Source organism: Perna viridis, chromosome 4, assembly GCF_037379345.1.
Source record: "Perna viridis isolate PV_CMFRI_1.1 ecotype Kerala chromosome 4, ASM3737934v1, whole genome shotgun sequence".
Lineage (NCBI taxonomy): Eukaryota > Metazoa > Mollusca > Bivalvia > Mytilida > Mytilidae > Perna > Perna viridis.
Window position 1 is genome coordinate 28,959,946 of NC_142448.1, and position 16,886 is coordinate 28,976,831.

Genomic DNA, 16,886 nt, shown 5'->3' on the forward strand with positions numbered 1-16,886 from the left:
AAGGGATGTTGCCACAGATGAAAGGAAACTTCTGTAGTGATGACTTCAATCTTGTAGCAACATAACCCTGTTCCAGAAGCCTATTTGTTAGAGTTCTAGCGCGATACAAAAAGTCTGCGTAGTTTCGGCAAGCTCTGGCATATCGTATGAGTTGTGATATGAACACTCCATACGCAGGTGCTGAAGGGATGTTGCCACAGATGAAAGGAAAGTTGACAATTTTGAATGAAAAGTCATTACGTTTGTCGTTAAGTTTGGTCAATAGTTTTCCTTTAGCATCGATTTCTATAGATGTGTACATAAAGATATGAGGCTGACTTCACAATGTCTGTAGTATCCCTTATGTCAAGTTCTTTGGGTAGATGCAATGTATCAAATCCCCGCAATTAGGATTGTTTAAAGATAATTCGTTCATCTATATTGCGGAAACTGAGATTAAAGGATCTAGCCAAACGATATTCGTTCTTTCGGATGAGATCAGCTATAAAGTCGGCCTCATAAGTGTGAAGGAAAGAATTGAGTTGTGGTACTAATATATTAATGTATTTCATAGTTGTACGCGATAGTTAATTCATATTTTATAGATTTTTATGTTTTAAGTGGTTTTTTTTATTATTATTTTTATAGTTTGTTTGTTTGTTTTATGCATTTAAAAATAAAATTCATATTTAATTTAGTTTGCAACTTAAGTCGTTTTTCACGGGAAAATCAAGGGAATTAGGAATCGAACAGTAATCAAAAGGAATATATCGACTAGACAATAAAATAGGCTCAACAAAGAATATTCAGATAAATAATATCTTAAATAACATGCACATTAAAATAAGTAAATGAGCAATCCGTAATCCACTTAAACGTGGTAGTATGGACAAGATGTATCGGTAGGAAGCACCTGCGTCATCGAAAATATTTAAAACAACCGAACAGTAATGGCAAATTTAGAATGCCGAGAACATTAGTATTTTAACTAGACACATTCGTTAAATTTTCTCGATGTTTGGTATTCTCTTTACCTTATATCGTCTATTCACCATTTGTACAAGACAGGAATGATCGAATTCTCATTTAAATATTAATCCATATAAAATTCCGACACTGCCGAAGATAGACATAATTCATGGTACAGAAAACCCGCCAATCAAAGGATGCCCTTTCAATGCATATACAGACGTTGTCAACAATCTTTCTGCATACAAATCTGCCTCCACAAGTTTTATCTCAATAGTACAAAAATGAAATGGAATACTACCAGTGGTTCATTGGTCTGTAATTGTTTCTACAAAAAGACATAATGGTAGATTTTGTGGATCTTAGATATATATCAAATCCTGTCTAATAGTTATATTTCGGAGACTGTCAGTGTAGAAACCACGTGCAGATCCTATGAAATGGGAGGCACAGGGTTAATTTTTTCCCACAATTTTTTTTCTGATCCAATTTATTGTTAAAATCAGTATGACGTCAGGAAGATTATGGATATTAAAGTGGATTACTCAGAGTATATGTTAAAAATTCCCTAACAAATCAACTGAAAATAATGTTTTTAGTTTCATTTGGAAGAATTGTCATCGTAGTGCTCTCCTGGATTGTATTACTTTTGTGGATTTGTGGACAGGCCCTTTCAGAGCTTACTAAGATTTGTTTTGTACTTGTTGATCTCTGAAATTATTACTATTTTGAATTTAGGGTATTCGCCGGTGCATTTGTTACGATTCACTATATCCGTTCTTCTTTCTTTTAATTTATAGTAGATCAAAGAATTATTTCCCGTAATTCCAACGTGTTTTCTTTGTAATTTATTTCATTCTTACAAAAACAACTTCCAGTTTAACTCCGAAACATGAGTTTGGGATCTCAGACGGATACAAATTATTTGGAAACAAAATTTGGAATGTGCTACCCACTGCCCGGGGCTTCCACTGACACCCTCTTAAATAAGTGCTTGAAACTGTTAGTATTTGCAAACTATCAATATCATAATGATGATCATAAATTCGCTTGCAAATATAAATATCGATGAATAATACAAACCATTTCTTCCAAAGGTTAAGTAACGGTAATAGTGTACGCAGAAAAAAAAACAAAGTAAAAGACAAATTGGAATAGTCGCATTACAATATTGTTATTAAAATGTTGGTTACACATCAATATTGGAGAATACTAGGGATAAAAGAATTGACGTTACTTTATCAAGTTAAACCAAATACAATATAAATAAATTAAAGAATACAAGAGGTTAAAGGGTATGTAAGTCTCGTCACGTGACTCCGTGATTTCATGAGAATGGGTCTTCCTCTCCCATTCAAATGCATAGAGATTTGTCATTAAGATAGCATTGAGTTCAAAGCAAAATATCTCTTTTCGAAAAAATACTGATAAAAAATGACAAATATCTTGTTCTACTGGATAAACACGTACAGAAAAGATTTTACATTGTGATACAGCGTTTCAATTTCCCGGAGGTAAACAATAAAATGCAGACCGGTCTTCGGATTTCGATACGTTCTACATCTAAAATTCTGGAAGGGAATCTGAAAGTAGAACGAGACTTACAAACCCTATTGATGCATAAATAACATACAGGTATCACATATAAACCTGAAAAGACCCCGTCAAGGTTAAATACAACACAAAATTGGAAACATGAACAAAGTCCACCAGTAAGGTATATGTTCTCTGTTTCCTGTTCTTGAAATATCTGCAGACATGTCATTTCTAGTACGACACGGACGTAAAAAACTATAATTCATTGAATACATATATTATTTGTATAATATCATGGTGGAGCAAGCACACATATTGACAATTCATGAATTTAAAGCCATACGTTTTAGTATGTTAGATGTTCTTTTTTTTTTTATTTTAAAAACTTTATCATTTCTAGATACCAACATTTTTTATTCTTTAAATATTTAGCAAGAACGTTAATCGACCTCCTTACATTTTAACTAGGTTTTGAAGGAAAAAAACAAAAATTGAACAAAGACTGATGGATGTATGTGCAACATAAAGATAGAATAACAAAGATTTATTTGCATAGAATTATTCTTTCTTTGGGTTAGAAGCGATGTAGGATCTAGGATTGCTAGAAAAACGTCATCTTTATAGCGGAAACTGAAATAAACGATGTTCCGTCTTTTAGATAAGATCAGCTATAGATTCAGCTTCATAAAAGTGAAGGAATAGGTCAACAGATAACGGGGCACAATTTCTACCCATTGAAAGTCCATCACATTTGACAAATATGTTTTATAAAAAAATCCAGAAAATTAATATCTTCTTCGTTATATTTAGATGCTTTGAAAAAGTTTTCCTTGTCTGTCAATATCTGCGTATTGGTATGTAGATGTTATATCTTCTATAGAGTAACGACGATGTATAATGTTGGGATAAAAAGTTGAAAAATCTTAGGTGTTGATCTAGAGCTGATTTGTTTATCTATTATTTGGAGATTGTTGTAGCAGCGTAAGTCGTATTACTAATAGTATTAACTACACCGCTCTCCTGTCGATAGTGAAAAATTGGATGTAATGCAAGTCCTGCAGACAAAAACAGTTGTTGTCGGTTTTTGTTGCCGGTACAACATACTTGTCATTTTTTTTGGCTACATCGGGATCTTTGAATTTGATATATCATTGGCATTCATAGACCTACATACGACTCTCATACGTTTTAGAATTAAAGACCTCACAGCTTTCATCCACTCTTAGACAATTGCTAAGAAAAAAACTTTATTTTGTATTGTATATACGTCCTCAATAACAAGGAATACTTGTCAGTCAGGTTTTATTTTATTTCATTGTTTTGGTGTGACGCAATACTTTCTGTCAACTCACAAATCTCCAATTATGTCCGGTCTTTTTCTATCAATGTGTTCAAAATATTATTAAGCGGAAACTAAGATTAAAGGATCTAGCCAAACTTTCTTTCTGATCAGATCAGCTATAAAATCAGGCTCATAAGAGTGAAGGAATAGGTCAGCAAGTAAATGAGCACAATTTGTTCCCATTGGAATGCCGACCGTTTGTCGAAAAACGCGTCCACCACAATGGACAAATATGTTGTCGATTGAAAATTCCAGCATTTTGTAAACATCTTCCTCTGTATATTTGGAAGATGATTTGGAATTATTTCTTACAAAGTATGAGGAATCTCTACCAAGAACTATATATTTGTATATAGGTGTACCATCTTTTTTGGAAAAACAACGATGTATAATGTTTTTAAGTCGGGAATTGAACTGAGTATGGGGAATAGAAGTACACAGTGTTGAAAAATCATAGGTTTTAATGCTATTATATTCAGATAATAGTCTTGAACTAATTGTTTCCATAAGATCTTTCGAATTTTTCAGGATCCACATTGAATGACTACCACTACGGGAGTAACAAGTGTCGTGGTAGGACTACAGACCCTCTTTGACAATTGTGAGTATAGAAGTTAAAAGTTTTGAAAGAGGTTTGGTGGTACATTTTGCAGATCCAGATATGAAACGTTGTTTGTATGGATTCTTGTGGAGTTTAGGAATCCAGTACATAGATGGTAAATCACAATCATTGTACTTGGTAGAGAGAAAATATATTTGCTTATATATTTACTTTAGGCAAAGTATTATTAACTATAATTTCCAACCAACCAATGTGCAATTTACTTTTAATGCTATCACAATTATAAATGCACAAAATACTTAACATTAACACTGACCTAGCCCCTAGCATAGACATGCATCAATCACAATTATAAATGCACAAAATTGATTAACTTACAATACAATTTAATGTAAAAAAAATAACTCTTCCACTGAATGTTTATACTGTAATTAAAAAAAATGCAAAATCTATAATTCTGCCATTATTTATAACTGATCATGAAATCATGGATATCGATAGCTGACAGCTTGTACAATATAAAACTTTTATCTTAGCTTGTACAGCATAAAACTTCTATCATAGCTTGTACAACATAAAAGTATTATCATAGCTAGTACAACATAAAACTATTATCATAGCTTGCACAACATAAAACTATTGTCATAGCCTGTACAACATAAAACTTTTATCAAAGCTTGTACAACATAGAACTTTTATCTAAGCTTGTACAGAATAAAACTTTTATCATAGCTTGTACAACATAAAACTCTTATCTTAAGAAAAACTTCACAGTCCAATATCTGACATTTTCATTACACTACATGTGAAGAAGTTCTTTTCTTTTCTTGTCCATGATTTTCTTCATCTGTCTGCTTTTTTGCAAATTCTATAAATACCTATAAAAAATGAAAATGTAAAACTTTACCTCTTGAAGTTTTAAGTCAGCCGTCCATTTGAGTAACTCAAAGGTCTTCATTAAAGTATCAATGAAATTATTTGAAAGTCCCTGTCCTAAGTAAATAAAATTCAAAGTTTTTTTGTAAGAAACTGAGGGTTCTGGACCTCAGACGACAGCTAATTTGAACCCCTGATACTACTCTTAAATATCAAAGTTTCTCACAAGAACAGATCATAAATTAATAAAAATCTTTGCAGAGTGCAACATCATACAACTGTTGAGTGCAGTGAAGTATCCGGTTTTATAAAAAAAAAATCTCAAATTCAGACTTTCTTCAAATCTTTCCTCAACTCAAATTTTGACCAATCAAATTACTTAAAATTGTGGATTTGAGGAAAAACTCAAGAATGCTTTCTCTAAATTTGAGATTTTTTATGAAACCAAGGCTTGAACAACTGGGGAAAGTATACCATTCAAGCTTGATACAGCTCTGAATTTTGAATTAAATAAAATATATTAAAAGGATGAGAATCAAAAATGTATTACACAGGATAAGAATCCAAGTGCCCCTTATTCATAAATTGTTACAGTTACAACCTCCATTCCTTCAGTGGTAGGGCAACTTGTAGAATAATTTCAAAGAGATCCATCACTTCAAGTCATATAATTGTCTGCACTAAAGAAAATTCTTGTTTCTGGCTCTTTTAGATCCTTAATTCCAAACACCATAACCCCCAAAATCCATCCCAGCCTTCATTTTGTGGTATTGTTGTCAAAGAGATCTTTTTCACTTATAGGTAAATAATTGTCCAGACGTAATGAAATTCCTTATTTCTGGTCCCTTTTTGGCACTTAATTCCTAAAGTTCAAGTCACAACCTCCAAAATCAATCCTAGTCTTCCTTTCGTGTTAAGGCACCTTGTGATACAATTCATATTGATCCACAGACTTATAATCAAGTTATTGTTTATGGACACTTGACAACAATGCTGCCAAAAACAATGACGACAACAGCATCATACTATTATACTAAATCATTTTTTTGAGATTGTATATAAGGTATCTAAAGGAACTTGTGGGTCTTATTGATTTACGCATTCACAAACTTGTAGTACAATACATCAGCAACCAGTCAACCTTGTCCGACTTCTGCAAAAACCAACCCATCCCAGCTTTTATTCCTACTAACAATTTACAAATTTCTGAAGGAAATTGATAAGAAAATGGAGACACAATCCAGACATCAACATGTATATATGACACAATGAGGGATGCTCATATGGAAGGTTAAAAATCTATATACTCCAGGAAAATATTGTATGGGGTTTAACTATAAGAAATGTGTACATAAGACATGAATGTCCTTCCAAACCTACCATTAAGACAAAGATGACTGGTAAAAGGGGATTGCTGTACAAACCAAGTTTTAGTTAATGCTTATAAACATTAATGAAGGCATAAAATATTCTTCTTGCAGCCAAATGAAACTGAAACAAATGTATAGTAGTCCAGTCAAAATGACTTTTTAACTTAAACAATTGCAATAGAATATATTGTGATTCAAATACATAGAATTATTCCCCAAAGTCTATAAAAAAATCTTAATTGCAGAAAACTCAAAATGAGCATTTCAAAATCCCTACCAAAATTTTCATTGGATAGGGGAGATAACTCCATAAAAATAACATGTTTTTGTCAGATTTTGTTCTATTTTCATCGATTTCATGTAAAGTATGATATTTTTGTGGAACGTTTTACAAATGACTATCACACATAATATGCTGCCCAAGATCTGTAACACACTTAAAAGTTGTTACTGTTTACAGTTGCAAACTATTTATCAACAGTTTTGCCTTTGTTGATAGAATCTTTTAACGACAAAGAGTAGGGTATTTACTACATCATTTTCATCACAATTGAAATTCTTGAACTTTATTATCTCAAAATATGGATATATGGTTTACTATTTAGTTTCTAAATCTAAGTTGTTGTTTGAGAAAATATATGAACCCTCTTTTTAAATTGTAGATGGGCTTCTAATCCCAAAATGTCCACTATTGCTACACTTTATATGTCAGATACAGCATCATTATAAATTTGTATCAAATTTTACTTTTTTAGCCATTTTTACAAAGGCACCTTTTTTTCCCCTTTTGACCTGCTTATTCTGAGGTTTATGCTCATTAGATTTTGTTAAGACTTTTTTTCTGTGTTAATTTGGGTTATAATGCTATAGGTTAGAACTAAAATACCTCCTGTTGCAATTTGTTGAGATTAAGGGTAAAATTTTACTAGATTGCCTGAACTATAACCATTTGTCCCCACTGCCCCCAAAAAGAGTTAAAGTGCAAAAGTACCATAACTCCTATAAAAATTATTGTATCAAAATGGGAGTGCAGTACAACTATAAATGATTACTAACTTGAACAAATTCTTTCAAGTGGTTTCCAAGGCACTGCACCCAAAAAGTATTCCAACAGTGTAGCATGTACAATTACAACAGTGTCACATAATTCCTGTAAAATTTGTCGAATTGTCCATGCAATACGATCAACTACATACAGTGAATAGCAATCCTACAAAACTTGAACAAAATCCTTTGGGCAATTTTTGAGGAGTTACATCCACAAATGTGACAGACATATGCACAGACAGACGGACCAACTGAAACAAGTATTTCTGTGGTCCCGTCCAACGTAGCAGTAGGGGACAAATAACAATGTCTAGCATGTAACATATACAAAAGCATCAATAGCAGATATCAGAGAAGAATTTCGGTATACTCTTCATTAGATTACAAAAAAGGTGGTTTAAAATTAAATCTTCAAAATAATATATACTTTTTATCTCTGCACAGATCTTCTGTAAAGCATACCTGAAATTAAAAAAAAACAAAAAGTACTACCTGTTCTAATGTAGACTGGCTAAAGCTATATTCCTCCATTCCATGGTGTTGTTTACCTACACATACACAAAAACAACAATTCTGAAGTTAGTCAATGAAATTGTACAGGTCATGCTGCCAACATACAAAAATGACAATTCTAGAATAAGTTAATGAAATTGTACAGAACATCCTACCAATTCACAAAAGCAACAGTTCTAGATTTAGTCAATGAAATTGTACAGGACATGCTGCCAATTCACAAAAACAACAATGCTAGATTTAGTCGATGAAATTGTATAGGACATGCTGCCAATTCACAAAAACAACAATGCTAGAGTAAGTCAATGAAATTGTACAAGGCATGTTGCTAATACACAAAAAACAACAATTCTAGTGCAAGTCAATGAAATTGTACCGGAAATGCTGCTAATTCAGAAAAGCAACAATTCTAGAGTAAGTCAATGAAATTGTAGCGGACACACTGCCAATTCGCAAAAACAACGATGCTAGAGTAAGTCAATGAAATTGTACAGGAAATGCCGCCAATTCACAAAAACAACAATTCTAGGGGAAGTCAATGAAATTATACAGGACATGCTGCTAATTCACAAAAACAACAATTCTAGAGTAAGTCAATGAAATTGTACGGGAAATGCTGCTAATGCACAAAATTAACAATTCTAGTGCAAGTCAATGAAATTGTACAGGACATGCTGCAATTACACCAGAAGAATAAGTCTAGAGTAAGTCAATACCACTGTACTGAACAGTGAGTTTTATAAAACTAAAGCAATACTTTTTAAATACTTATATATCTATATGTGTGTGTGTGTGTGTGTGTGTGTGTGTGTGTGTGTGTGTGTGCAAAGGAAAAGTAAACATACAAACTATATTGGTTTACAATTTGCCTACAATAAACTGATATTGTTTTAATTTTGCGATTCAAAATATGTATTTAATACATCAAATATAATTCGATAAGTTCATCACTTTAATGCCAAACTACTTTTGTGTACTTAGATATCTAACTGTTGATTAATCTGTAATGGAAAATGGTTCACAAATATTTTTTCTCATCAGGTATATACTAAATAAAAACAATTTACAATTACCACACTGTTGGATTCAACCTATGATTGTGACCCAACTGTTTGTCAACCAGAGAAAAGAAAGATCAACCAAGGGTTTACATGCGAGTGACCTCATTCTTTCAAGGGAAAAGAAATGTTTGAGTTACTTAAAAAAATGAGTTGTAATTATTATTTACATAAATTTCAAGTATTTCAACCATTCCATCAAATGAAACAAAAATGTAATAAAAAAACAAAAGGTAAACTACGATGCACTGCTTGGCTATAATATATATCATTAGAAACACAAGCAATTTCCATGGAACATCCTTGCAAAAAGCACACTTTACTTTGCCCTTCGTTTAGACTTTGATACTGGTTCTGTTTATACAGGTAATTGGTTTACCCAGGTTCCAAATAGATTTAAACTAATATAAAGGGACTTTAATAAGTATCTGGCTACACAGATTTCTCAGTGTTTATATAAGATCAATTTTTAGGAAGATTTATTACATTTTGCCATTGATCATGATAGCCGCTCTGGTACAAACAGCATCTGCTTCTTCCATGTAATGTGTGGTTAGTATAGCACTTCTTTCTGTTCCACTAAAACTCTGACTTATAGTATCCTTAGAGTAAAATAATTTATAGATAATAGTCAACCATTACACAAAACAAGCATCTTAATAAATCTATTCAAAAACGTCCCTACAATGCAAAAAATAATGTGGTCATAAATTCATACATGTTATTTCTTATGGAAATTAGTAGGAAGCAAGGGGTATAATTATCAAAATATGTAACCATCATATAAATTTTCCTATTCACAATATAAAAAAGCTAATCTATCAATTTAATCTAATGGTAACTTACCACAGAAACCTTTTAGACTGTGGATCCATACCAGTAGATGGCTCATCCATCAACACAACTTTTGGTTTACCAACCATACTTATAATGTAGCTCAACAGAAAAAAAATATACTCATTTTTATGATTCAGGATGTCAATATGATGTCACTACTATTCATTTTTGAAACCACCACTCATTTCATAACAAAGGGTTTGTTCATGGCAAGAGATTGAAAATAATGTTTATCCCAAATTTAGCAGAAATAAGTCACTTGTGGAAACAAATTTGTCTACAGTAAGGCCATAATAACAAAATTCCTAGATGCTCATCCAACTTTTTGAAAAATTGGGTCAGGGCAAATTTTTTTCTTTTCTCTTTTTTTTTAACCATTCAATCTTTGAATTTTTTTTACAGAAACTGTCACTCATACAGAAACACATATTGGAAATTAAAAGAAAGGGGGAGGTGTGAAAATTGGGTCTGGCAGGAATAAGAATCTAGTAAATTAGTTATTATGGCCTAATGGTATGATACCTTTCTTTTGGTTCCACCAGACAGTTTCTTTGCTTGTTTTTCTTTATGTTCCTCTAATTTCAAATTCTTTATAAAACTGTAATAATAAAAACTACTTTATTTTTTGTTTATGAACATTGAATTAACGAGTGCAGCGCCTAAACGTTCCTTGAAATGACAACATGATCAATTTAAAGGAATATTGTTACTTACAGTGACCTTGACCTTTGATCTAGCAACAGGATTGATTGAATGTTGTAATTTAATGCCGTTTCGGCGACCATATCAAGGCAAGACCATTACTACCAACATGAAATCAATATGTATTGTGTAAATGTTTCAGTACAATACATAAAGTTTACTGAAGTTATGGGGTGGAACCTACAAGTAATCTCTAGGTCAATGCCCACAAGTGATACCCATGGACCAAAACTTTTAAAAGTACATTATTTAAACTTAGTCGTCAAAAAAGTTGTAACCAATGCCTGAAATCGATTCCAACAATATATCACACCTATATAAAACTGAATTTATGTCAAATGTCAAGAGGCTTTGACCAATACAGTAGGTGCAAAGAAAATTGTTATGAAAAATAGTGATGTATCATCAAATGCACAGTTAATGGTGAAACAATATAATTTGAGTAACTCATCAGTGTGGACAGGTTACACTTTATAAAATTGCACATACCTTTGGTACCAATTGAACAATCCTAAAATCCTAAGGTGAACACATTACATAAAGCAAAATATTCCTAGAAGAAATTAAAATCATCTATTTAAAATTTTAAATCAAATGAAATATAAATTCCCATTGAAAACTAAGATAACTTTATGAAATCTGCATTTCCAAAATTCCACAAACTATTAAAATTTGGCAAGTCAGTTTTTAAATGGTTAAAGGGATGGGTGGATGCTAGTTAACTAGTAAATGCTTGTGATAAAAAACATATATTTAAATTTATACCCATTTATGATATTTTCTCCGTTAGCAGGATGGATGCCCCTTATGGCAGCGTAAGCTCTCAGATGTTCTGCCCAGATCCCACAGTGCTTCATGCTGTGGACAGTATCAAAGGACTTTAAAGGCAGCATTTTTAATGTGCTACTATATTGAAAATGTCCATATCATAAACTACACACTGTATTACTGGATGTCTTTCAAAAGATTTCTATTGACAAAATATTAACAAAAATTGAATCTTATTAATAACTAATTAATTATCATTAATTTTAAATAACAAGTATATTTATCTAGATAAATGAACCAATTCATTAAAATTGTTATAACGTTTGCTGATCTTCCAGTAGAATGACTTAAAAAATAAAAAAAAAATACTGAACTTTTCAAAAAAGGTAGCAACCATTGACAAATTAAGTTCAATCTCATATAAATACTTTTCCTTTAGTAGGTCCTATTTCAGCTATCATCATATTCAGTGTGGTAGTTTTTCCTGCTCCATTAGGCCCAAGAAGACCCAATACTTCACCAGTTTCCACTGCAAAGGAGGAGTTCCTTACGCCTCCTGTTTTAGAACCCCCCAGCATTTAGATTCTTCATTTTTGACAAATTCCTTTCATATGTTTTCAACCATTACAACTGGAAACTGAAAAGCATAAACAGAAAATATTTCTTCAGGTTTACTCTCTAACTTAAAGCTCACAATTCATTACTAATCTATGGATATTTATTTACATGTAACACTTACATCTTACATGATATAATTCTACCTTTTAAAGTGACAAAGTTATTTTACTGATACTGTAAACACATACTGGTACTGATTATTACACACCAAAATCTGTTTCATATGAAGTATCTACATGAGACCCCAAGCCCAAGGGGTGATATAGTGTTGATATGGCATGTGATACAGAATTTGATATGCCATGACCATAAAACCATATTTGTTATACTTGAAGTGTGTTCCCAGTAGGGGTGTGTTATGCAAAGTAGGATTAGGGTGTGGATGTAGAGTATTGATTGATTGATTGATTGTTGGGGTTAAACGTCCGAGCAGCAATATCTCAGCTTTATTAAGACGATGAACATAAAATGGATGATAAAATGAAAGTGAAAAGGATGAAATAAAAAATGGGATGGGACACACGGATAACAGGGTTGATCAATGTGGTTGCCACTGGAAAAAAGGGAGGGATGGGTGTGGTCGGGCAATTTAGCCTCCTGTGGCGGAGCGCAAAGGTTCCTACTCCTATCGAATACCACAGCAGGGTTTTTTAACGTGTGAGGAATGTGGCAGTGGATATAGGGTATGTAATTAGGTCTAGGGGTGTGATATAGGGTATCTGTTATAAGTCCATGGGTGTAATATAGAGTATGCAATATAGGGTTAGGGGTGTGGATATAGGGTATGAGATATAGGTCTACAGGTGTAGATATAGGGCATGTGATATAGGTCTACAGGTGTGGATATAGGGTATGTGATATAGGTAAAAGATATAGGGTTTAGACAATCACTCATAATGTATATTAAAAGAAAACATTTATTTTAACATTAATATATGACATTATACACATACTGCCTGTAGTAGATGGTGTTACGCTGTAGTATTACTTGAGACGATGTCGAGGGTGATATATTTACAGAGTGTGATACGATGCGCAACACCCTCTACTACTATGTGTTATATTATACTGAATAAAAGAGTATGATATATTGTGACTACCAGGGTGATATATCGTGACGTCGATGGTGATATATTGTGACGTCGACGGTGATATATCCTAAAGGACGGTATGATATCGTGTGATATATCGTTGATGTTTGGGTGATATATCGATCCACCAATCACTGTGCAGTAGGGGCAGAACAAGTGAGGATACTCAGGGATTAGATTAAAATAACTCATCACCCATTACCCAATCAGAATTCAAGATTTTTGTATGAAATATAATATCTAGTTATATCAATGACAGCACACTGATATCATCTATATACTGCAACAAAATTTTACAAGAAAATTGATGTTTCATGGAAGAAAAACAATATTTTTTTATTTGAAGCCATATTCAGTCAGTTACCATATGTTACTTGTAAATATATGGACACTACAATATGACTGCTCAAATAGAATGGTTTCATTGTAAACACAATCTCATTTTTCCCTAAGCCTATATCATATACCATATATCACACTGCTATTAGAACATACATGACATAAAGTTGAAATATTTGACATGATGAACATGACATGCCAAAATCTGTATCACATGCCATATAGACTCTGGGTAGATCATGATACCGCATGTGATACGGATTTTGAATTGATATTCAGTATATAAAATTTTACAATCATGAAAACTATCACACAAGTCCTTATCAAACTGTAAAAACTCGATCACCCAATGTCATATACCATTTTTTCTAATTCAACCCAAAGAAAATTATTTTACGTAAAGCTTTGACTCGTTGCCTCTCTTCTGTGACATCATCATCTTCATCTTCGATAATATCCGTGTTTGCTGTGTTCACTTCATTCTGAGGTGTTCAACAGTGCAAAGCTTCGTTTATATCACCGCCTGTCTTCTTTACATCAATTATCCTCAATAAAAACAAATACAAAGGGATTTCCACTATCAAAGGCTGGAAAAAAAGAGAGTAAATTCATATTATTCATACAATGCCAATGATTCTATTACTTGATATTTAAGTTTCAAATGATATCAATGTTGTTAATATATTAATTACAGGCATAAGACTTGAAAATGCGGATTTTAATAATGTGGTATGACTGAAAATGAATCACCAGTATATCATTAACCTTGGCTGATGTACCCAAGATGTCACTACCAGGGCTGATATACCCTGGATTTTACTACTAGGGCTGATATGCTGTACCAGTTAAGCCCAGGCTTGTAATAACATAATTGACATTAAAATTGAATGTTTTTTATGATAAATAGATTAATATATATTATAGCCCTTATCTGCCCAGTATCATCCCTTCATCTATATCAGTTCTGTATACCTCAGGCTGATATAGCTGTCCTGGGATGATACTTGCTGAATCATGAACATCTATTTATTTATAAGTAATTTATTGCATTCTTCATGGTATAGGAAATAATAAATTACTGAATAATATCAGTTGTTTGCAGATAAACTTCATTCTTACATATAGAATTGTGAATAATATGTTGCTCTTCCAAACGAAGCAGTCACTGAAGGCTGTCCCAGAGTTCCCTAGTAGACTAACTTGATATACCTTCAAAAGTAAAGAAATACATTTACAAGCTTAAACAGTCAGAAAAAAAATGCAACAAAAGTATACATTAGAATAAAAAAATAACATTAGTACACCAAATTTGTTCTTCCTTGTAAGTAACTGCTGATATCCCTTCAGTCTGAAATCAAATTCAATGATATGGAATGTCTCTATAAAGTTTCTATCACACTTTTAATTTTCTGTGATACATGTAAGTATTTGCAGTGAAAACTGTTACTATAAAGATGTGCAGACTAGCACCATGATCACTAAATACCTCGGGTAAAGTAAGGTGTTCAAAGAATTATGGGTTTTAATCTATATGGTTAAAAAATATAATATTTGCACATGTTTGTTTATTCAAGATGTCAGTTATCTCCCTTATAATTTCAATATTTCTAAAATTTTCTATATCTTCAACAGTAAAGGACATTTTCCATAAGTTGTAGTTAAAATAGTTATAAGAAATAATATTCCTTCTACTTACATATGATTTTGATATTTAATTGGAGCAATATTGAATACTTGTAACATTTCATACAACATTTCACCTCATAGTATGTCACAACTGTAAAGAATCACTTGCCCTTATCACCACCACGCGGAAGAATCCTGCCTCACTATGACAAATCATCATCACACAACAATCTGATCATATCAAAACTGAATTCTTAACTCCTTCATAGGGTTGGTAAGGCTTCAGAAATACATTCACAGCTCAATCACCTCTACAGATAGATATATATATAGATAGATAGATAGGTGTGTGTGTGTGTGTGTGTGTGTGTGTGTGTGTGTGTGTGTGTGTGTGTGTGTGTGTGTGTGTGTGTGTGTGTGTGTGTGTGTGTGTGTGTGTGTGTGTGTGTGTGTGTGTGTGTGTGTGTGTGTGTGTGTGTGTGTGTGTGTGTGTGTGTGTGTTAAAAGAAATGTCTATCAATACAATACGTATGTCATGCATACATTAATCATGTACTCAAATTTACTCAGTTTGCAAATTATGATGCGACCTTCCTTTTCAAAGGTTGACAGGTAATTAATTAGAATACAAATTACAGACTTAACACACATATATAAAATCATAATGTCCATTTTGTTGAAAAAACATGCTACGCGTTAAAGTGCCCTCCTCCCTGTGCTACTCTATTTTCAAATCCTAGCTAGAACACTGAATATGATGTAGATATGCAGGATAAGTGATTCATGTGGGTACTGTAACAGTGAAACTTTGATGGCAATTTTTTTTCATTATTTTGTCACCAAGATTCTTCACACAAAAATTAAACTGTCGCGAATATTTTCTCCGAAGAACATTACAGGACAGTTTGGTGAATGATCGCAAATTTAAAATAGCAAGGGAACCAAGATTCTAATGGAAATCAGAGGAATGCAATCCAGGGACAAAGACCAGAATATGGAAAACAGACAAACACTACAAAGAACATAAAGTAACTAAAATAATACATACAAAGTAACAAAAGTAAATAAACAACTCGAACTCCACTAAAAACTTGGAGCATGGACCAAAAGAAATGCTGAATTTGAAAAAAATACTAATAGCATAACTTAGTCTATTGATGTAATAGATGCCTCCAAAAACTTTATATGGAGGGAAAATCACTACTAATACACAATGCTTAATTCTGGCAGGTGCCTCTCCAGATATCAAATCTACCAAACTGACTGGCATATAGGGAAGGAAAGAAATCTGAAGTATTAATGTAGAAGTATATAAACAAGGTATTAATTCTTGTGCTTTTCATTGGCCAATCACAGTCCAATTCACACATAATGCATGCCGTATAAGTGCTAATTTTTTCGATGATTTAATTTCGCTATCTTTGCCATCAAAGTTGGAATTTGAAAATTTAATTACACAAAATATTTATTCATCATTGTCTTATTCATTGAACAGTTCATCTGTCGTAAAAATTTCATAGCGTAGAAACAAACTTTTTAAGTTTTGGAAAAAAATGAGAAATTTTCCAAATGCGAAAAAAAAACAAAATACACTTCTACATTTTTTTAAATACATAATACAAAGAAAGTCAAGAGATATCTAAAAAATCGACA

The 16,886-nt window shown here is 32.4% G+C and overlaps 1 protein-coding gene and 1 long non-coding RNA gene across 2 annotated transcripts; both read right to left on the bottom strand.

Annotated features, from left to right (window-relative positions):
- Window positions 1-4,667: 4,667 nt before the first annotated feature.
- LOC148619636 (uncharacterized) lies at window positions 4,668-10,188 on the bottom strand. Its single transcript, XR_015921314.1, has 4 exons — window positions 10,099-10,188; window positions 9,739-9,854; window positions 8,174-8,229; window positions 4,668-5,266 (listed from the first exon to the last, which is right to left on the bottom strand). It is a non-coding gene; the product is annotated as an uncharacterized LOC148619636 (long non-coding RNA).
- Window positions 10,189-14,022: 3,834 nt separating this feature from the next.
- Window positions 14,023-16,515, bottom strand: LOC148619637 (uncharacterized). The gene is made up of 3 exons (XM_088576942.1): window positions 16,384-16,515; window positions 14,727-14,816; window positions 14,023-14,194 (listed from the first exon to the last, which is right to left on the bottom strand). The coding sequence occupies exons 1-3, from the start codon at window positions 16,501-16,503 to the stop codon at window positions 14,099-14,101; spliced, it is 306 nt and encodes a 101-aa protein (XP_088433068.1). The 5' UTR covers window positions 16,504-16,515; the 3' UTR covers window positions 14,023-14,098.
- Between the last annotated feature and the right edge of the window lie 371 nt (window positions 16,516-16,886).

Bases quoted from the DNA above. Each gene is read 5' to 3' on its own strand.
- LOC148619637 (XM_088576942.1), bottom strand. From the start codon at position 16,503: ATGCCAGTCAGTTTGGTAGATTTGATATCTGGAGAGGCACCTGCCAGA. The intron at 14,817-16,383 runs CTAAGTTATGCT...TTACTTTTGAAG, and splicing joins GCATCTATTACATCAATAGA to GTATATCAAGTTAGTCTACT. The intron at 14,195-14,726 runs GTAAGAATGAAG...CTTTTTTTCCAG, and splicing joins TATTATTCACAATTCTATAT to CCTTTGATAGTGGAAATCCC.